This window comes from Salvia hispanica, chromosome 4, assembly GCF_029641045.1.
Source record: "Salvia hispanica isolate PSC_SH4W2 chromosome 4, Shi_PSC_v1, whole genome shotgun sequence".
In the NCBI taxonomy this organism is placed as follows: Eukaryota; Viridiplantae; Streptophyta; class Magnoliopsida; order Lamiales; family Lamiaceae; genus Salvia; species Salvia hispanica.
The window spans coordinates 1283482-1306272 of NC_142695.1; the positions used below are offsets into that span (position 1 = coordinate 1283482).

The 22791-nt window shown below is 34.6% G+C and overlaps 4 protein-coding genes and 1 pseudogene across 5 annotated transcripts; 2 read left to right on the forward strand and 3 right to left on the reverse strand.

Moving 5' to 3' along the window:
* Positions 1-4546: 4546 nt before the first annotated feature.
* LOC125193304 (proline--tRNA ligase, cytoplasmic-like) lies at positions 4547-6086 on the forward strand. Its single transcript, XM_089070211.1, has 8 exons — positions 4547-4556; positions 4641-4705; positions 5004-5102; positions 5190-5279; positions 5363-5547; positions 5638-5704; positions 5794-5916; positions 6078-6086. Exons 1-8 carry the CDS (start codon positions 4547-4549, stop codon positions 6084-6086), a joined length of 648 nt encoding a protein of 215 aa, XP_088926337.1.
* A 154-nt stretch (positions 6087-6240) lies between these two features.
* LOC148927000 (proline--tRNA ligase, cytoplasmic pseudogene) lies at positions 6241-7369 on the forward strand (annotated as a pseudogene).
* A 156-nt stretch (positions 7370-7525) lies between these two features.
* LOC125196382 (peroxiredoxin-2) lies at positions 7526-9205 on the reverse strand. The gene is made up of 3 exons (XM_048094872.2): positions 8973-9205; positions 8799-8878; positions 7526-7956 (listed from the first exon to the last, which is right to left on the reverse strand). The coding sequence occupies exons 1-3, from the start codon at positions 9125-9127 to the stop codon at positions 7703-7705; spliced, it is 489 nt and encodes a 162-aa protein (XP_047950829.1). The 5' UTR covers positions 9128-9205; the 3' UTR covers positions 7526-7702.
* Positions 9206-12565: 3360 nt separating this feature from the next.
* On the reverse strand, positions 12566-17370 carry LOC125193305 (protein NRT1/ PTR FAMILY 1.2-like). The gene is made up of 5 exons (XM_089057101.1): positions 17160-17370; positions 16618-16835; positions 14603-15144; positions 13395-13875; positions 12566-13188 (listed from the first exon to the last, which is right to left on the reverse strand). The coding sequence occupies exons 1-5, from the start codon at positions 17230-17232 to the stop codon at positions 12757-12759; spliced, it is 1746 nt and encodes a 581-aa protein (XP_088913227.1). The 5' UTR covers positions 17233-17370; the 3' UTR covers positions 12566-12756.
* A 3341-nt stretch (positions 17371-20711) lies between these two features.
* On the reverse strand, positions 20712-22791 carry LOC125193308 (putative CRM domain-containing protein At3g25440, chloroplastic). 2 transcript variants are annotated; one of them, XM_089057104.1, is made up of 5 exons: positions 22666-22791; positions 22491-22555; positions 21945-22218; positions 21466-21867; positions 20712-20998 (listed from the first exon to the last, which is right to left on the reverse strand). In XM_089057104.1, the coding sequence occupies exons 2-5, from the start codon at positions 22553-22555 to the stop codon at positions 20876-20878; spliced, it is 864 nt and encodes a 287-aa protein (XP_088913230.1). In that variant the 5' UTR covers positions 22666-22791; the 3' UTR covers positions 20712-20875. The 2 variants fall into 2 exon arrangements, with proteins under 2 accessions (XP_088913230.1, XP_088913229.1); XM_089057103.1 differs by having other exon boundaries at positions 21945-22335.

Below are 22791 nucleotides of genomic sequence, written 5' to 3' on the forward strand. Positions count from 1 at the left end.
TATTGATGATTTTGTCTCTTGTCAAAGCCATGCAAGAATAAAAATTTAATTAAGTCATTGTAAAGATCTATTTAATTAAGTCATTGTAAAATCTTTTTACCAATATATCTTTATACTTTCATTTTTATTTATATAAGCTAATTGCCAAAAAAAAGTAATAAGTTTTGTCAAATTCAGGTCAAGTCATAAAATTTGGACTTGTTCTCAGTTATTTCACGGTAAAAAACCACATCGCTTACGTGTAACATATTCCAATGAAACGACGCTCTTTTTCCGTATGAATAGACTACATCATTTAACTCATCGTAGGCGACGTCCGCGTATGGTTATCGACTATCATATCTGATATAATTTCATAAATTTTTGTAGTCATAGGATAATTGCGAACAAATCCAAAACTTCATGATTTTTTCCATTGATTTTTTCCCCTGTTTGCTATGAAATTCATATTTAACGGCTACATCCAAGTATAGTTTTTTAATGTTTTTACGATCTAGATTCTTGTTAGGTTGTTTTTGTGGACTTTTTCCAACGATAATGTAATGAAAAAAAAAATTCAATAGTGTCACTATATCGAATTAATTGGTAATCACTGATTTACATGATTAAGATATGAGGAATTAAATCATAAACTATAGCTAATTAAAAGTAAAAGAAAACAATAATTTGGATCACACCACATATTACAAGAATGAACAATTCTCGTCATCGTCTCAAACGTTTTGTCAAACACCGACAATCCAGCCAAAAAAAAAATATCACGCTAGAGAAGAATCTAATTCAACTTGTAAGCTTCGGAATGTTACAAAGTTGCACGCTATATTCATTTGTCCATACACATCTTCATTCAAGGAGCGTCAAAGAAACAAGGCTAATCAAGTCGCGAATCACAATAGACTTAGTCCGCCGTAGGTGAAATAAGTTTATATGCTTCAGTTTTGAGAGGCCAACAATCGAAACATTTCTCCAGGTAACATATTCAGCTGTGAAACTTTCAAGAGCAGCACAATTGGAGATAATGCCCAAAGTCCTGATTAGTCAGACAATTCTTTAAGGCATTCAAGACCATTCATACTTGGAAGTCTATGACATATTTCCGTGGGAGTGATAGATATATGAACTATTTCAGCTTTCTTAGACACGGCAAACTCAAAAAAACTTGCAAACTCGCCAATACATGTGGACAAGTCCAACCGGAACTCTTTTATCCGACTGCTTAGGTGAGATTTCATGACTTGGTATACCATACTCATGTAATTTTTCAATGTTCCATTAAAAGAGATATATGGTGGGAAATTAAGATGAGTGACGTAGCTATTGAGATGTTGCCAAGAAGTTGAAAGTGTGCAAGTTGAAATAGCTTCGCGGAGGCTCAGCCGAGAGATTATAGATATCAGAATATCATTAGGCAATTTGCTTATCCTATCCATCTGCAATTCACATAATATGATTGCTCTATCCAATTGATATAAAGAATATAGTTCAATTACAATAAAAGAGATTGATTGAGTAAAATTCATGCAATGATTACCTCCTTCATAGCTTTAATCTATCGAATTAAAACACAATAATCAGTCGAAGACGATGCGAGTTGAAGGAGATAATCGTGAGATTTGTGAATAAAGAGAGAGTTTAGGTTTATTACTCATATTTATAATTAATGCTATTCCTATACTAATAAATTAAATAAAATCCTATCAGCTATAGAAATAAAATATAAATATTAATAATATATTATATATTATCATTTTATGCATTAAATTATTAAATAAATAAATAAATAAATACTTCCATGTGAGGGAAAGCTTGAGCGGAAATCAACAATATAAAATTAAACTAAAATATAATATAGAATAATATGGAAATATAATATGGCTATTAACGTGAACTATAATTGTATATTATTATATATATATTTTTTTATTCCTCATCGCGCGTTTTGATGTCTCGAATAATCGTTAATTAGAAATTCTAAACATGTCAAGGATTTTATACAACAAAGAAATGGTAAAACCCACCAGTTTTGAACATGTTAATTATTTTAAACTCAATTCAAATTAAATAAAAAAAAGTTGAACTTCATATCATCACGACTCAAGTTAAATTTCTTCTTTAATTGAACATTCTATCAACCAAAATTTGAGGTTCCATCCATATGGCTAACTTTTTCAGATTAAAAAAAAAAATCTAATCGATTCGATCGAAATTTTGTAGCAATAATATTAGTTAAATCATTATAAACTAGACTAAAAAATAATATGTTCAAATGTTCCAACTCTTGTAATATGTCTAAAATTAAAATCTTGAAATAATTAAAATAAATTAACAAGTGATAAATAGAAGTCATAGATAAGATTATACACTAATAGATGCAATAAGTACCAAGATAAATTAAACACATCATACTTAAGATATAACTAAGAAATCGACTGATTTAATATGTTCAAAATCAAAGCGTGCACGAGCTAATGCCGCTTCACGAGGAGCCACAAAGTTCACTTTTTGAAGAGATGTAATATTAATATGATTGATGAGGTCCAAAATTAATCCATGCTCTGCGTAATAACCCAAATATCCAGAAATTTCCAAACACTTTTGAGGATTGTAATGTTGAGTATGATCCACTGTTTCGCCATTGATTTCCCCAAACTACAACAAAAATTATAAACATGTGTCAATATATATGTATAATAAGAATAATAACAATTTAAATCGTGAAATTTGATCAATTTCTGTATAGTCATATAAAACTCGAAAACAAAATATCACAAAGCAATTGTAACCAGTCTTTTGGTGATGCTCAGAACAGTGCATACCTTTATAACAAGTTTTTGTAACGAACGGCATGCTTTAACTAAACGAATGACATGTCGCCAATCGCCCCTCTCACAATCGGTCCTCATACAGAACATGATCTCTAGATGTTTCAGATTTGCAAGTTGAAACGGCAAATCATGATTCAACTGAAATTAAAATCACATGTATATTAACATTTGACATGTGGAAAAAATAGAAAAAAAAAAGTAGATGAATTGTTACCTTAGTGAGGGTCCTACATGAGAGGCACAGTAATTGGAGTTGGTCGCGCATGCAAGTTGGCATTCCGGCAAGGAACTCAATATGCCCCAATGGATAACTATGATTTCTAAGTTCGAGTTTGGTAAGCTTCGGAAGATTACTAAGTTGCTCGCTACATTCTCCTAACCACCATTTACCCGTCCATTCACAACACCTCAAAGAAACAAGGCTGATCAAGTCGCGAATCACAACAGTCTTAGTTCTCCAAAGATGAGACAAGTTTAAATGCTTCAATTTCGGAAGGCCAACAATTGAGACATTTCTCCAACCAACATAGTAAAGTGTGAAACGTTCAAGAGCAACGCAAGTGGAGACCAAATAGCCAAAGTCTTGATCGGTCATATGAATGTTAGATAAATACAATTCTTTAAGGCATTCAAGACCATTCGCGTTTGGAAGCCTATGATACAGTTCCCTGGGACAGACAGATATATGAATTATTTCAGCTTTCTTCGATACAGCAAACTCGAACCAACTCTCAAACTCGCCACCACATCTGCGCGCGTCCAATCGGAACTCTTTTATGCGATCGCCTCTATGAGAATTCAAGACTTGGTCGATCATCCTAGTGTATTTTTTCAATGATCCTCTAAAGGAGTTATATGGCGGGAAATTGAGACGGGTGAGGTGGCTAGGGAGATGTCGCCAAGAAGTTGAAAGTATGCAAGTCGCAGTGGCGTCGCGGAGGCTCAATCGAGAGATTATAGACATCAGAATATCATTCGGCAATTGGCTGATCCTATCCCTCTGCTGTTCAAATCACTCTATCAAATTAAACAAAAGAATATTGTATAATTACAAGAAAAAAGGGGTTAATTGAGTGAAATATCATGCAATCCTTACCTCCCTTTCCGTCATAGCTTTCTTTCGAATAAAAACACGATAATCAGTCGAAGAGAAAATTTGCCAGATGAGAAGAACTAGGATGATGAGATCTGAGAATAAAGAGATTTAATTTTAGGTTAATTACTCATGTTTATAAGGTTATACAAAGATATCCTATTCCTATTCTAATTATGTAAAGGAATCCTAATAACAATACGACTAAATAATAAATATATTGTTAAATGCAATAACATATTATTCCATATTATCTAATTGTTTTGTTTTAGGGCCGAAAAATATTTAAGGTATAGTTTTTGTTGGGCTTTATTTAAATAAAAAGTGAGTCTTACTATACTATAATTATAGTTATTATTATAATTAAGTATTAATTCATAATGTTAAAATTACTTTGAGATCTTATATTAATTACTTAGTATTAATTTATAACATAATAATAATATACTAAAGAATAGTACTAATAAAAAAGATTGCATATATATATTAGATTTATTTACTTAAATATAGTGATAATGTAATTATATATGGCAATACACCCCTTATAAATGGGATAGTAATATTTGTAAGTATAGAAAACGATTCCTTTATTTTCACTTTAGGTTGAAAGACCAAACCTTTTTTCATCATGGGCGCCGGTGAGTTGATATTTGGAATATTCTCCATTTGTTAATATGCTGAAAATGGCTTTGTTTTGAAATTATTTTGTGTGATTCCTCCAGAATCTGGATTAGGGCTAGGGCTCTCTCATAGCAAAGATGCCAACTTCGAACAATGGTACACTGAGGTATGTAGGGATGTGATCAATTGCTAACTTTCTTAAGTTGCTAACTTGCTAACTCATCAATGCAGTGTATTAAAAATGTCAACACGACGACATTAAAATGTCAACACATAATTTTGTTGAACTTTAATACACTGTGTTAACATTTTTAATACACTGTATTGATGAGTTAGCAGAGTTAACAACTTAAATAGTTAGCAATATAACGCACCCGAGGTATGTATATTTTGATTCAATTATGTCACACCAACTATTTAACTCAATCTCCAACTGATTTAGTTTTTGTGACATGATTTGGCAGGTTGTGGTTAAAGGGGAGATGATTGAATTCTATGACATAACAGGCTGTTACATTCTGCGGCCATGGGCAATGTCCATTTGGGAGATTATGCAAGAAAGTGTTACATTATTTAATCCTATTGTCTAATTTTTTTGTCATGAGAAATCCTATTGTCTAATTTTTTTTTTCTACTAAAACTCTGCGCAGAGCTTCTTCGATGTCGAAATCAGAAAAATGAATGTTAAGAACTGCTACTTCCCTCTCCTTTTAACACAGAAGGAGAAGAACAATTTAGAGGTATGATAAGCAGATTAGGGTTTAGGGTTTAGGCGTTGATAAAACTTGTGCACGATTTATTTAAGTTATTTAATTGCTTGTAGGTTGTAAGTGTTGCTCGGTCGGGAGATTCTGTCCTAGAACAACCCATTGCTATTCGTACAACTAGTGAAACGATCATTTACCCGTATTTCTCCAAGCTCGTTAGGACGCACCGTGATTTACCTCTCAGGCTTAACCAGTGGTGTAACGTCGTTAGATGGGAATCAAGTCCTATGCCATTTATAAGGTATTTCCATTTTTTCGATGATTGATCGTTTGTGATATAAATTGATACGTTAAATAGTGTTAATGGTGGGACGATCTCGTAATTTTGTAGGAGTCGTGAATTTCTTTGGCAAGAAGGACATACTGCATTCGCAACAAAGGAGGAAGCTTATGCAGAGGTGATTAACTTTTCTTGTTTGGTATAGACGTATAGTACCTAAATTACTAGAAGTCTTGAAAATTAACTTTTCTTGTTTTCTATTATTAGGTGCTAGACATTTTGGAACTGTATCGACGCATCTACGAAGAGTTCTTGGCTGTTCCGGTTATCAAGGGCAAGAAAAGCGAGCACCAGAAGTTTGCTGGTGGACTTTATACGGCTACTGCCGAGGTCAGTTTCAAAATTATCCTATTTTTCGTGGACAGAGGGAGTAGTTAATAATATTGTTCCGGTTATCAAGGGCAATAAAAGCGAGCACGAGAAGTTTGCTAGTGGACTTTATACAACTACTGTCGAGGTCAGTTTCAAATTATCCTATTTTTCGTGGACAGAGGGAGTAGTTAATAATATTGTCGAGTCATGGCTTCACTTCATGACAGGCTTTTGTCCCAAATTCCGGTCGAAGTGTACAAGGAGCAACTTCACATTGCTTGGGCCAAAATTTTGCAAAAATGTTTACAATTTGTTTTGATGATGGGAAAGGAGAAAAGGGAGAAAAAAAGAAAGAACGGGGAGAAAAAGGAAAAAGAAAGGAAGAAGTAGCGCAGAATTCTCGGGCTTACACGAAAGGAGAAAAAGGAAAAAGAAAGGAAGAATAGGGCAGAACTCTCGGGCTTACACGAAAGGAGAAAAAGGTAAAGAGAAGACGGAAGAAGAGTTTAAAGGGGCATTAGTCTGGCAGAATTCGTGGGCTTACACTACGAGAACGGTAAATGTCGTATTCCAAGTTTTATATTTTCGTTGCTCGCTCGTCCCTTACACCTGTTTGTTTGTGATGCACAGATAGGGGTGATGACAATGGTTCATGGTGATGATAAAGGCTTGGTGCTGCCTCCTAAAGTAGCATCCCTCCAAGTAATCGTAGTCCCGGTGCCAGACAAGGATGCAGACGACACTCGGTTGATATTTGATGCGTGTGCATCCACTGTAAAGTCCTTGAACGAAGCAGGAATTCGTGCTGAGGCTGATTGCAACGATAGTAATTCGGCCGAATGGAAATGCTCTCATTGGGAAATGAAAGGTGTTCCCCTAAGAATTGAAATAGGACCAAAGGACTTAGCAAACAATACAGCCCGTGCTGTCCGACGAGATAATTCATCTACAAGTGACATTCCCATGGCCGACTTGGTCGACCAAGTTAAAGCGATGCTCGATAACATCCAACAAAATCTCTTCGATGCTGCCAAGCGAAAACGAGATGCTTGCATCCAAATTGTGAACACCTGGGAAGAGTTTGCAGAAGCACTTTCCCAGAAGAAGATGATTCTGGCCCCATGGTGCGATAAGGAGGTACGTTGCTTTATTTTCAACGGAAGGTTCTACTAATAGATGACCTTCGTTAACTGTTTTCCCTCGCCTCAGGAGGTGGAGGAGGACGTTATGACACGCACGAAGGGAGAAATGGGTGCAGCCAAGTCTCTATGTTCTCCATTCGAACAGCCTGCACTCCCCGAAGGTACTATCTCATACAATTATATCATAAGAGTATCTGTGTGATTATTGTCATTCATAGTCGACATGTTCAAACCCGATTCATATAATATCGTATTGTTATGCAGGTACGTTGTGCTTCGCATCCGGTGAGCCTGCTACAAAGTGGACCTACTGGGGAAGAAGTTACTGATTTTGGAACAACTTCAACTTAGCATGCAGTTTTTGTTTGATAAATATGAAAGCAATAATGTTACCTACATTATTCAATGATAAACAATTCATAGACCATGTGACAGATTCCAGTTCAGGAAGTAAAAAAAAAAGGCATTAGATTGAAAGGCCGATATATAATCATCTACTGTATGAATTAAGCTGATGATTTGATAACATTGTAATAACACTCCAACAAGCTGCAAAGTAATCTCAACAACTGAGCACAAATGCAACAACACAACTCTTATTTCATACCAAGACAGGAATTTGAGAGCACTACATTTTCAAGAAAGTAATTGGGAGAAGCAAATTAAAGAGCCTTGAGGATATCATCCGCGCTAGAGATGGTGAACTCACCTCCTGACTCAATATTGGCAGCCTTAACCTTAAGATCCTCGACCAAAAGAGCGAACCTCTTGGACCGAATGCCGAGCCCCTTTTCACTGAGGTCGAGCTCGACGCCGAGGGCCTTAGTGTAAGTTCCCGAGCCATCGGCCAAGAACTTGACATGCTTGTTGTCAGGGTAAGTCTTGGCCCAAGCCTTCATCACAAATGGATCATTCACTGCAAACAAACAATAATGTATCAATATTCAACAGTCTAATTCAATGGAAGTTATAGGCAAGGAAACTAAGCAACCTACACAGTTTATTGAAGATATCAGAAATTTGTGCATGAATGTAACTATACATATGCAATGATCCAATTTCACCAAAAACCAAGCCTTCAATCACATTTTGTAAATGTTCGTAATAGATTCGAAAAGAATGCAATTAACAATTGAACATTTTTATGGGGAAAATGTGTTGCACATTGAAGATTTCAGACATTTGTGCATGACTGTAACTATATACATATGCATTGATCCAATTTCACCCAAAATTAAAGCCTTCAATCACATTTTGTGAATGCTCATACTAGATTAGGAACGGATGCAATTTACAACTGAGCATTTTAAGGGGAAAACAGTATTACTAATTGAAGATTTCAGAAATTTGTGTATGGATGTTGACTATACATATATGCAATGATCAAATTTCACCAAAAAAAGAAGAGCTTTCAATCACATTTTGTAAATGTTTGCAACAATCAACAATTGGAAATTGGAACTCAAGTTGGCTACTTATTCATCTATCTATGTTAAATCTGTACAAAACCTTAACAGATTGATCTGATTATAAATTCAATTCAGCTAGATATGTTCCTCGAACTCAATTTTGCAATAATTGCGAAAATTAGATAAACCATAAGAATTGAATAACTCTTCAGTCACATTCTGCATAATCACGAGAATCGAGCAATCTCACCCAAAATTAAAACGTTCAACCACATTTCGCAGAAATTAGATACAAACTCTATGAATCGAATATCCTGCAAAATTGCGAGAATTGAGTAATCAGACATACCACTGACGCAAAGGATTTCTTCGACGCCCTTGGATTTCAATTCATCCGCCTTCTCAATGAACCCCGGCACGTGCTTCATGCTGCACACACACACACACACACTCAAAATCACGACCCGATAGCAATGGAAAACCAAAATTGAAAGGAAATTAAAGCGAATCGAGTGCGGATCACCTGCAGGTGGGAGTGAAGGCGCCGGGAACGGCGAAAAGGACGACCTTCTTGCCGGCGGCGAGCGTGTGGACGGAGACGCTCTGGAGCTGATCCTGATCGTCGAAGTAGGCAAGGGTACCATCGGGGATAACGTCACCTACTGCGATCGGCGCCATTGTTAGCTACTGTGTTGCTGATCTGAGAGAGTGCAGTGAGAGAATTGATCTTGAACGGAGTGTATACGTACACGTAAAATGTGTGTGTGTATATATAGGCGTATTTTGATTTATATGAAGAGGCGGACGTCAAATTTTCAGAAGTGGATTTGGAAAGGAGTTTGGGGTCCGCTTGGCTGCTGCTGTGAATTACGGTAGTCAACTGTCTTTTTTCAGTCGCCAATCATTTTGCTGCCACGTGGACGAAGCCGCTGGGAAATTAATGACTCATTTATTTTTTGGATAATAGAAGAATTATAGTCGCTTCTCTTCGATCCAATTTATTTATTTGAAACGTTCTCATTATGGAGTATAGTTATATTACTCCTAGTATTTATTTATGATAGAAATTCATGGGTTACATCCTAAAATCAATTGGTGATAGGAGGAGGGTTTATGAGACTTATATACTAGTTTCAGTTTTCTCTTGACACCGATGTGGGACAGTCATATGTTATTTTTTAATTTCAATTGCCAACACCCTCCTTCAAACCCTTCAAGGTGAACCTTGGAGGGGTTGGACTTTTTCTAATCGATTGGACAATCGGCCCAATTTTTAAGTCCAGATATACTGCTGGATCAGTCATCTTTTTGGTTTCAGCCCAGATATAGTGCTGGGTCAGTTAAATTTGACCTACAATCGGCGACTCGCTCTGATACCATGATAGAAATACATGGGTTCCATCCTAAAACCAATTGGTGATAGGAGGAGGGCCCATGAGACTTATATACTAGTTTCAGTTTTCTCTTGACACCGATGTGAGACAATCATATTGTTATATTTTTTAGTTTCAATTGCCAACAATTTATTTATTTATTTTATTCTTTTACTCATTTTATTTTAATTAAGCTTACATCTATTTTTCAATCTCTAATATTTCTTTTTAGATCGAGAGGGAGTAAATTAGAAACCAAAAGTAGTTAACAAAATTAAGAAACAAAAGTATTAGATAATCACCTAATAACAAATTATATATTGTTGCCATGAGTTGATGACACATTCATTTTTGTGAGAAAAGATAATAATAAGATGCTTGAAATAATTAATAATAACACAAGTATTGAACATAGTTGAAGATGATTTATTGTTGGGACAATAGGAAAAGAAGAATAAATAAGAAGCATAAAACAGATATCAATCATCGACACAAGAATTAAATGTAAAAGGAAAAATCACGACCATGGTAAGGGGAAAATTAAAGCTCATAGAGGTAATAAATTTCTACAATCGCACAATATTTTTTTTTTCTTCTCAAGTCGACACAAACTCTATTAAAAGCATATACATAAACTCTATCGACACTCCCAAAAGATAAAGTGATAAACTAATAATAATATAATTCGACGTAGTTAATCACAAGACTAAACTGTAGTACTATATGATTCAACCTGCATAATATTCTCTCTGCCCAACTAATAATATTCCTAAATTATTTTTGGTGTATCCCATTTCTCATCAATTATCTTAAAAGTGAGAGGTTTGTCGAATCTTGTAGTATCATTTTATTAAATTTTGTTTTGAAAATATATAGATATTCTGAACTCGTTTTGGTGGAATTCGACTATTCCTGCTCTATTAGGCTTGCGATTAAGGCCGAAAATCACGTAACGAGTGGTGGGGTTTGAATCCGTGACCTCAAAGTCACGCAACTGCACACACATTTTATTTAGTAGACTATAGCTGAGTTGTTATATAAGTACTCCCTCCGTCCCCGATTAGGAGTCACACTTTTCCATTTTAGTCCGTCTTCAATTAAGAGTCACATTTTATTTTTACCATAAATAGTAAGTAGGTCCCACATTCCACTAATTCAATCCACTCACAATTTATTATAAAACCAATATTAAAAAATGGGTCTCACATTCCACTAACTTTTTCAACCAGCTTTTCTTTACATTTTTTAGAACTCGTGCCCGGTCAAAGTGTGACTCCTAATCGGGGACGGAGGGAGTATTAAGTTAGACTTATAGTTGGTACATCGAAGAAATCGTTGAATGCGTAGACTAGGCCGGCATGGGTGGAATTTGATTTCCTAGTTGCAATTTTTAAAGGGAGAACATAATTGAAAATTTCTACTACGTATATTTATAAACTATTAAGTGGAGTAATAAATTAAGTTTATTAATAAAGCCAATATGGGTTAATAATTGAGATACCGTATTTAATTAGTAAATTCAGTTATTAATAAATCCAATATGGGTTAATAATTGAGATACCGTATTTAGTTAGTAAATTCAGTTTATTAATAAATTCAATATAGGTTAATAATTGAGATACCGTATTTAATTACTACTTGATTAAAATCTAAAATATTCTCTTAATAGTGTATCATAGTTTTCATTACAAAATACTGTTCCTCATGAAAAAATACAAATGAATTAGAAATCAAAAAAATATATTATTGTGTATTTGAAGAATAAGATGAACAAATAGGCAAAAATTTAATTAATCCATCAAATAAAATGGTATATTAACTACAATTATTTTTCTCTATCTATTTTATCATAATTAAATTACGCGTCGACCCCATAATTTGGTAGAACTTTTTTATTAAAATTATGATAATAATTGACCATGTTAATTCTTTCATTAGTCAATTTTTCAAAAAGGTAAACGATAGTCTTCACATGGCCTTCTTCATAATAGTATAAAAAGTAAACGATATTAATCACATGCCGCCATTAATTATCATCATTTGAAAAAGTAAACGACACTATAGTATTAATATCGTCAAGTAGTTTGTGTGCATATGGCTAATACTATATAGAAAAAAAGAAATAAATATTGGAAGAAGAAAGTTCTCTTTTATTAAATTCTGATCACATGGGAAAGGACCGACGTACGTAGTTATTTTATTTAATGAATTAGAAAAAGAAAATATAGTGATGATATAAAATTTCCAACATCTTTTAAGATTATATGTAATTGGAAAATCAATGATAGATTCAGGTAGAGTCGGATGGTCGATAGACCCATGTGATCCACCAAATTTGGGCTTTGAAGCTTCCATGCACGATTTTGGTACAACAACTATACACTAACTTGGGGTTCAATTTAATTTGTTGTTCTTTCGCCGTTTATTGACTACGATGACCGATGCACTATTTTTGTCATCCATCTCATTCAACACCGACATTTTTTGTTGCATCCAATTCCACGAGTTTCATTTCCTGATATATAGAAAAATCAATAGTATTACCTATGATTTTGCCAATTAATTCCTACAAATTTAGTTTTTATTCTATTTTTTCTTATTTTATTCTACTTTTACCTTTTGTTATTTCTATTTTCTAATAAATTAACTTTTTTGTTATAAATAATTATCATATAATGAATAATAGTATATTAATAATACGTAGTGGAGTAAATTTTTAAGGAATTTTATTAAAATAATGAAATAATTAATCAAATACCATTGAACACAAAAGTTTTGGGAAAGAGGATCACATCCGAAATTTTACAAGGCAAATAAAACCTATATATATTGTCACAACTTATACATACTGTATTGGACTTGTTCCCTGGTCCCTATATAAGCTTATTAAAATTATAATATGAAAATAAAAAAGGTTTAGGCCATAAATAATCTCTATGTAGAGAAATATGTAGACAAGTCGTCTTTGGGTTTGGCCTCGTCCTCATCCTCTATCACATTTGAATCCCAAATTTTTTCTTTTTCGAAGCACTTGTAGAATCGGCTTAGAAGGATGAAATACATCAAATTCACGACGCTTAAGATCGTGAGGACCCAATAGTAATAGTCATAGTGCCCCTTGTTGACGTTATCCGCAACCCAGCTTTCACGCCCGCCTCGTCGAGAAACGGAATCCACCACGCTCACTATCACGCTCCCGGCTAGGTTCCCCACGGCCAGTCCTAGTGCGAAAAGTGCCACCGCAATGCTCCCCATGCTCTTTGGGAACTGCGAGTAGTAGAGCTCGATTTGCCCTATGGCGTTAAGGGCCTCCGACAATCCGGTCAGTGCGTGTTGCGGCACCAGCCACATTGCGGTCATGTCCACCTGCAGAGATCGACCATTTCACTATCATCAATACACGTCATGCATAAAAAATACACATATAAAATTGAGGCTATATTTGTAAAATTCATATAGAGAATTTCACTATTATTTATTTTATGCGAACGAACTAAAATGAAAAGTCCAAGCCCAATGCAGGCCCAATAAAAATTTGCTAATTAGGAAATGGAGTACTAATTTAACCATACCACTGCCTTAGGGTTATCTTGGAGGCCCTGGCGGAGGGCCGCGGCCCTCCGCTTGCGCTCGACCAGCGCTGCACTGGCGGTGGCGAGGCACGAGATGAAGAGGCCGAGCCCGATGCGGGCCCTGACGCCAATGCCACGAGGGTTCTTCGTGTATTTGGAGAGACGGGGGACGATGGCCCGGTCGTAGAGCACGACCCACAACGTGAGGGCAATGACAGAGAAGATGCCGAACGAGCCCGCGGGAATCTGGAAGTTTCCGGCTAGGGTTCGGTCGAGCGTGAGGGCTTGGATCACCGGGAACGAGTGCTGGTTTATGAGCACCGCGATCATGATCCCGGCCGACCAGACCGGGACCAAGTCGATGAGTGATTTCAGCACCTCCACCTGCATCACGGTGCAGAGCCGCCATGGATCCGACGGCGAGCCGTCTGGATTCACCTCTTTCTCAGAGTTGATTATGATGCAGGCTTTGTTAAAGAAACTGATGCAACATAATAGATTAATGCTCAATCAATAATATTAGTATCATTCAAATATAGATGAAATATGCTATCCTTTTAATTTGATTAATTTTGAGAACATCCATGATCCTAGAGAATTTAAGAAGCTAAATTTAGTAGTAAAAGATTAAAACAAATAAATTTTATAATAAGTGGAGTACTATATATGTGTGAGTGTGTGACATTGTGAGGAAATTTGAGGGGCATTTTCCTGTTTATGAATTCTAATAAATGAAAAAGTTAGTAGGAGTACATAATTAAATCCTAAAAAAATTTAGTTAAGGTCTATATTTATACATAAAAAGTAAGAAAAAAACAAATTAAAATTTGATTCTTTTGAATTATTAAAAAATCAAAATAATATAACGTATCAGACTCTGATTAGGTAGTAAAAGACTTGCTCTTACACGAGCACAAGCACACAGTGCTCAAGATGATGGTAGAGCACGCAGCTGCAATTGCTCTAAAATTTCATCCGAGCACTTCGTATCAAATTCCCAAAAGTTAAAAGAAAAAAAAAACCTTTAATTTGTTTAATCAAGATATATCTACCAAAGTGGAGGATTGACTTAATTATTCCACTAGAAATTAGTACTAGTAATTTATTATCAAAAGGTAAAAATATGTATAGCCTTTAATCAAGCTACTTTGAGTGGAGGATTCACTAAATTACTCCACTAAAAATTAACAATAATTAGCAAAACTCACCTTAGTCTTTGCGATGGCTCAACAAGCTTAGACCCCTTCAAGTGGTAATACTTCCACTCTCCCTCGCCACGGTGGCGGCGCTTCCTCCACGCGGCCGCCACCACTTGGGCCAGGCCCGTCAACAGGCTGTTGTCGGGCCTGACCTTGACGTAGAGCCTCGAGCCGAGAAAAAACATGACGCAGGCGAAGAGCATGAGGCCGACCGGGACCCCGAACCCGATGACCCACCCGAACTCGTTCTGGATGTAGACGACGACGGTGAGGGCCACCATGAGGGACACCCCGACCGAGGCGTAGTACCAGTTGAAGAAGGTCAGGAGGACCTTCTGGTTGTTGGGGTTTCCGGGGTCGTCGTACTGGTCGGCCCCGAAAGCCAACGAGCACGGCCTCACGCCGCCCGCCCCGATGGACAGGAGGGCGAAGGCCGCGAAGAGGAAGGCGTATTGGCCCGCGTCCGGCTTCGCACAGTTCCCGAGGCGGGGGTCGCATGGCGGAGGCCGGGCCGAGTGGATTATGGCGGTTAGCCATAATACTATTAGACCCTATATGGATGAAATTTGAATATTTTAGTATAAATATCTCATCAAATATAATTTTACGCCAACCATTATTCTAAATTTAAACTTAAAATAATATTCTCTGTATTATACTTTTTTACTCACAAAATTTTTAAAAAAATTTGGGCTTGGATTTAATGTAAACCTAAAATAGGCATTTTTTTCCCAAAAATAAAAAAATAAGATTGGTTTTGGAGTACTATTTGGAACTAATTACCTATCTCATTTTTTATTTTAATGTACCCTGGTAGATGGTATAAGACTGTTAAAACGTATAAATCATTGTATTCACTAAGAAATTTTAACTTAGATGATGCATTCATGCAGGGACGGATCTAATGTTTTACCATTTGTCCCACCTCAAAAAAAAATTATATACTATTTTATCATTAATTTCTAGTTTTTTTAAAGTATCATTTCATATGCCCCTTCTTAAATTCTTAAAATATATTTATATAGATTTTTGTCCTACCTATATAGAATTTCTGGATCCGTCCTTACATTCATGTATTGCAAATTTTCAAAATTAAAAGAATAAAAATGGTTATCCATTTCATCAATAATGAAGGTTGTTATCAACTTAATATTTTTTTAAATTATATGAAAATCAATTTACATGTTGTCTCTATCACTTCAAAATAAATGAATAAAACAATAAACTGAGCTTTGATTTTTAAACCTATAAAATCAAGGGTTTTTGGCTTTTTAAACCAAAACCTTTCCCCGAATTCCGGTTTTTCCCATGAACTATGAGATTTGTTTTTAAAACCACGAACTTTCATTTCGTTAGGATTTTCCCCGGGCGGGTCAACGACGAAACCCGGGTTGTCTACATGTCAATTTTAATCCTATTTGTCACTAAATTGTTTACTTGGATCCTATTTGACACAATAATACATACAGTCACAATTATTACATAACAAATGACAACTTTTGAATAAACAAAACACAACTTTAACATTTTGAATTATGCTATTCGGGTCGAAAATGTGCTATTCGGGTCGGGTTGGGAAAATTCTAACGAAATGAAAGTTCGTGGTTTTAAAAATAAATCTCATAGTTCATGGGAAAAACCGGAATTCGGGAAAAAGTTTTGATTTAAAAAGCCAAAAACCCTAAAATCAATAACAATAACAATAACGTAGACTAAACAAAGACCTGAAGTTCACTTTCTATAATTACCCTGAAAAAGGTTCACGGTTTAGAAAAGAAGAAAAAAACAAAAAAACATAAAACAAAAAGATAAAGTTGTTTAGGATAAAAAAGCCATCACATGTTTGGAATGTTGTGTGTGTTTGATTTTCAAAAAGAAAAAAATGCTGTAGCTGACTTCGTCTCACCCAAAAACAAAAGATCTTGTTTGTTTGTTTGTTTCTTCTTTGTTTTAACACCACACAAACTAAGATTAAAATGCGTCGCGATTGCAAACGACAGAGTGGTAGGGAGATATATTCTTACCAAGAGAACAATGACCGTCGCAACGGAAATCACGAGGAATCTTCCGAAATAGGAGTCGGAGAGAAAAGCCCCGACCACCGGCATGAAGTTGGAGGTCGCGTTCCATATGAACAAAGCGTTCGTTCCTCCGGCCACGCTGAAATGATAGGATCCAACCAAATATAGAATCATGTTTGGCATGAGACCATATGCTGCAATCTTCTCAAATGCTTCATTTGCTACACATATGAATCATCGTGATATATCAAAAGTTGAAGAAATTACAATAGAATCCAACTAGACAGTAACTGCAACTTAGTTGATAAAACGATTTCCCATCTATCCAATAAGACTAGGGACATAAATTTATTTTGATAAAGGTTATATATATATCTTAAAATTTGATTGGAGCGGACGCAGAAATTTGTGATTATACGATGATTCATGCAAAATAACAAAAAATTGGTGAAAAATAATTTTTTTAACTTCATAATGTGAGAAGAAAGATAAGTACATAATATAACTATATAGAATAATTTATGTAGATAAAAATTGAAATATACCTATGATAAAAGGCATGGTGATGAGGCCTCCCTTTCGCCTTTCACCCTTCTCAGCTACCTCTGAATTCTCCATTTTCAACTTCCCAACTCCAAAATAATTGAAGAAGAAGTGAAGAAGAAGAAGAAGATAGTGTTTTGAAGTTGTGAGAAATAGTTCTTATAAATAATAATTGTGACTCTATCAACGAGGAAAAGTGGAATGATTTAGGGAACTAAACTCTATTATGCTTGGATTTTGTGGGTAATTATAATTTCTTGGGCGGCTTAAATATGTCATTATCAAAAATCCTTTAATTTAATCGGATGAAAAAGTTAAATTATATTATTCCTAGCAAAAGTCCCACTATTGTTGTTGCTAATAATTTTGCACTTAATTAATAGACCACATCAAGAATTAAATAAAAGTTTTATTCCCGTGGAAAACTATACTAGTATAACCAAATGGAAGCTTCTATAATTAGGAAAATATTTAGTGGATGGACATATGTAACTGTGGCAATTAAGGGAATAATAATTACCCACTAGAATTAGACACTGCCGATTAGATGGAAATGGAATCAAGTGTAGTTTAAATAACAATTTGATAATGATCAACCTAGTTATTGGGAGGATCGGATATGAATGTTTGAAATATTTGATAATGTAATTAATTAATAGTAAATATTAGGAATATCTATGTGCACCACCGGTAAAGTTTTAGGCACCAATTGAAAATGAGATAATTGGGGTGCAATAATAGTGGCAATCTAAACAAATTTGAGTTTGACCAAAGGTAAACTCTATCCACAAACTAATAGTAGTATTTTGTTTTTTATGAATGTGATATAATGTACTCTATCAGTCTCCCCAAGTAGATTTTCCTATATAATTAGTCTATTTCCAATTTTGATAAATTTTTATCTCTTATGAATTAGACCTCATTCTCTACTAAAATATCGTAAGTCTTTAATTACTTTTACATTCAATTCCCTTCCTATTATACCAATTCCATATTTAAACTCATATTGTCTCCAAAATTCCTAAGTCTATCTCGAATCGGGCAGCTTGTGGTCCAATTCAACTTACCCACGATTGAAATGGGTTGAGCTGTATTTCTTTTTTTATTAGTTTGGACCCAACCTAGACCCACTATTGATAAGTTTGCTAGATCAGGCTACACTAAAAATATTTGTTGTATTTTTAAATATTTTTTGCAGTAATTTTTATTTAACAAATATAATAAACTAAAAATAGTTACATTTGAATGATTAAACTAGTCTGTATTTATAAGATTTTTTTATTTTAGTTATAGTTCATATAGGGAGAATATTTTATTGAATGGTTTTATAATTACATGAAATACTATAGATATTATAAAATATAGATATTTAAATATATCATATTGCAATTACTTTTTAGAAAATTTAATTTATAAAGAGAAATGTTGAAAAATATTTCTTCCGCGCCATAAAAATAGTTTTCTTTTTCCATTTTGTCGTCCCACAAATAGTCATCTTCCATTTTTTATAAGTTTTTTTTTTATCTCTTATAAGGTGGAACACATTCTCCACTAGTAATAGTCCAATTGTTTTTTTAGTTCTCTCATACTTTATCAATTTCGTATTAACACTTATCCGGTCCCAAAAGTCCCTATTTTGATTGGAGAGGGGGAGGGGGGGGGGGATAAATTAATACAAAAATATAGGATAAAAATACTTAAAATATATATTAAAATCATAGAAAAATTAATTCAAATATAGAAAAGGTAGTTGTGGGTCTCAATTGGCCTAATCATGTGCCTGTTTTAACCATGAGCCCAGCCCAGACCCGCTCCGTTTCAATGGTGAGACCGGCTGTGTTGGGCTAAGTCGGCATGTCACAGTTGCCAACTCTAATTAGAGTCGAAGAAAATGATCAGGGTAGTACTAGAGAAATTTCAACGAAAATGATAAAACAAAGTGAGTTGAGCTTTTACAGAATCAATTACGTTTCTGTCAGAGTTCTCGAACTGATGTATAATCCCCAAATATATATTGATTTTATTCTAGCACGTAGAACCATTTTAAATCGGCTAGACACCAGTAAATTTGACGGGGTTGCAAGAACTGAATGAACAAAAATTTATTGGTTGGAGATGTATTTGTGTGTGTGAAAAGAATGCTTAGGCTGGAAAAGTATGTTGTGTGAACTCTCAAATTTCAATCCACATCAAATCACATCAATATTTAGTGAAAGATAAAATCATCTTATCCAAGGCCAAATTCCTTTATGTATTTTAGCTATATCTATGTATAGATGTGTTGAATTTATTGCTAAACTAGAGAAAATGGACACTTATTCTTAACAAACTTTAGTGGTTCGATGTTCAACCCTAACATTGTTTTCACATTGTCTATTTTTTCTTTGTTCATTTAATTATTTTTGTTTTTTCCACTTTTTTTCTTTGACTTTTATATATTTTTTTTCGTTCCCCTTTTCTCTTAATTAAATTCAATTATAGAATGAATTTAATAATTTAATCAAATTAAATAAATTTTAAATTTTATTTAATTTAGTTCACATATAAAGCTAATTACTATATATAAATCTTACAAACTATAAATTATAAAGTGTAATAATTAAAAAGTACTATAAGATAAAGTCTCTTATTATGAAAAGGATGAGATGAATAAAAGATACTCCCTCCGTCCCAGATAATTCGACTCAGTTTTCCAATTTGGTCCGTCCCACATAATTTGTCTCACTTCACTTTTACTATTTTTAGTAGTGGACCCCATATTCCACTAACTTATTCCTACTTACATTTTATTATAAAACTAACATATAAAGGTAGGACTCACATTTCACTAACTTTTTCAACCCATTTTTCATTACAATTCTTAAAATCCGTGCCCGATCAAAGTGACTCGAATTATCCGGGACGGAGGGAGCAGTATGATTGTAGATATCAAGTACAAGATGTGGATTATCGATTTTGTTAAAGTTGTCTAAGATTGTTTCTCACGCAGCCCAACAAATTTTCCTGGGCTTTTTTAATAGCCTTTCAAAGAAGGCCTACGACTGTTGCGGGCCAAAATCTACCCAACTATTTTGGATTCTCTTTTGTCCCTCTAAATTGACATTAAATTAGTTATAAAATTATATATATTTGAAAATAAGTATTGAATTCATTTATTGTATCATTCAAGATTTTAATTCAAAATTTCATTAATTTTAAAATTTTAATTATTAAAAGTACTTAATTTAGCATCTGTAAATTCAATGTTTAGATGGCCTACTTATAGAATTATATTCCATCTTAATTACAATAATAATTACTAGTTAATTAACATAATAATTAGTTTATGCAACATCAATATCTTCTCTTTATCCTCAGTGCTACATTATTCCTTCTCCGCTAAATTCACAAAATAAAAATGGACATAATCTCGTGCCGAATAGGAAATGCTCCACTCAGAGTGAGATAAGAGAAGTAAATTTTTTTTTGTGAAGTATATAATAATATTATATTTTAATTCTATTTAATTATTTCGAATTTGTATTCAGTAAGTAAAAATCATAAGACCCGTACAATAAAGGAACAACATCCTTCTTCCCTCTATTTGTACAAATTGTTTCCTATTTATCCAAAACAATATGAAAGAGAACATATCACCTCACATTCAGTTAGATGCATACTTGCAAAGAACAGAATGCTCAATGCTAAAAGATAGCAGCCATACCCTTTTCAAGTCACTTCACTTATCCACTTTCTTATACCGAGCACAATGTTCGAGATATTCTTCGAGTTCATTCTCCAGCTTTTCGATGAACTCGCTAGTATGCTCTAACGACTGCTCGTGTTTATATTTTTCTAGTGCCTGCAATTTAAATCAATCATTGTTTGGTCAAAAAATGTCATGTAGACCATCAAATAATCACCCAGTGCAGCTCCATAACAACAAACTAGAACATATACAAGCCTTGAACTTTAAGCACATGTTCAACTTGAACTAAATATATGGTAAACATATTTAACTATAAATATATTGGACGAGTAATGGCACAAATAAGCAAGATATGAGTTGAATATCCTAATGGGTAATCTTGAATAAGCAAATTAGAACATACAAAGAACTTACTTCAGTCTCAGCCTCGACAGATTCATCATATAATATACATGGCTTAGCGGCTAAATAAGCAAGGTAAGACTTAAATATCCTAATTGTAATCTTAAATAAGCAAATTCTACAATTGGAACATAAAAAGAACTTACTTCAAACTCATATAATTATGATACGAAATTAGGAAACACAAAACTGTAGTATCATTTGTAGACAGTTCATACCTTAGCTTTAGAAAGAGTATCTGGAGGTGACATGACATCTGGTTGAACATAGTTCTTCCCCCGGTAAAATATAATAACATCATTTGGCTTGATGTCGATAACAATGCCTTTGCTCAACCTAGCAAGCTCCTCGGCATATTGATGCACCTGCCCGGGCCTACAGGGTTTGCAGATGACTTTTACAGTCTCATGGTTCTTCCAATGTAAATGCATATTAAGAACAACACCACCAAACACTCCTCGTCTCCCCACGGGAACATAATGTTTCTTCTTCTCGCCAGTGCGCTTTAGGTAAAACCTCTCTTCTGCAGTCAATATTTCAGGATCATAGGTTTCGGGTGCTGCTTTAGGGAGATCGTATTTCCTCAGTTTCTCTATCAACCATGCTTCTTTTCTTTTTGCCTAAAGGAAAACACAGACAACTATGAAAAGAGGTGCTCAACTAAAGTAATCCGAGAAACGCAGAAAAATTTGTCTACCTTCTCAAGCTTGTACCTTATTCTAACTTGAGGATTTGGAGAATTCATTTTCTTCTTTGCTTTCAACCGGTAAAACCTAAGTTCATTCAGCTTCTTCTTTCTTGACACGTCTAACTTTTTTGTCGTTGCCAACGACGTTCCTTGTGGACTCATATCACCAATTTTAAACCGGATAACATCTTCATCCGTCTTCATCTCAATGGATTCATTACTCCTAACTCTAGCATATTCCCTAATTAAACCCCCATGATTCCAAGGTCCAATTGCACATGATCTATCAACAGATAAAGCATTCACGGAGTTCAATCTAAACGAATGATGGATAAAACGCAGCAGAAACGGAGATCTAAAACTGCTTCTCAATAAGCATTTGGAAGCAAACATAGAGTCCCTGCATAAGAGATATAGTAGTAACATCTATCACTCAAAACATGCTCAAATTAGCAACAGTTATCACGCAAAATTGAAATCGAACATCGATCTTCTCCAATGACAACGATTGAAGTGAATGATCTGTTAATTAGGTTACAGAGTATGAAGAAGTACCTTGTGTTAATTAGTCGCATAGCGGTGCTGGTAAAGACGGTGAGTGAGATGGAAGCTCTTGACATCTTCAAATTTGTGAAATGGAAGAAATATTGTGAAGAGGAAACACTTAATTACAATCTCTAACCTAGGATAATTAACATCCAATTTGATCTACATTTAGAGTGAATCTAACCTTTTACTTCAGGAATTTTGAAGTTGGGAGATTTGTAGAGGAAGGAAGGTGTTTGGCTATGGTCGGTCAAAATTGAGAGAGAGAGAATTCTGCGTATTTCGCAGAGAGAGAGGGGAGGAAGACGGA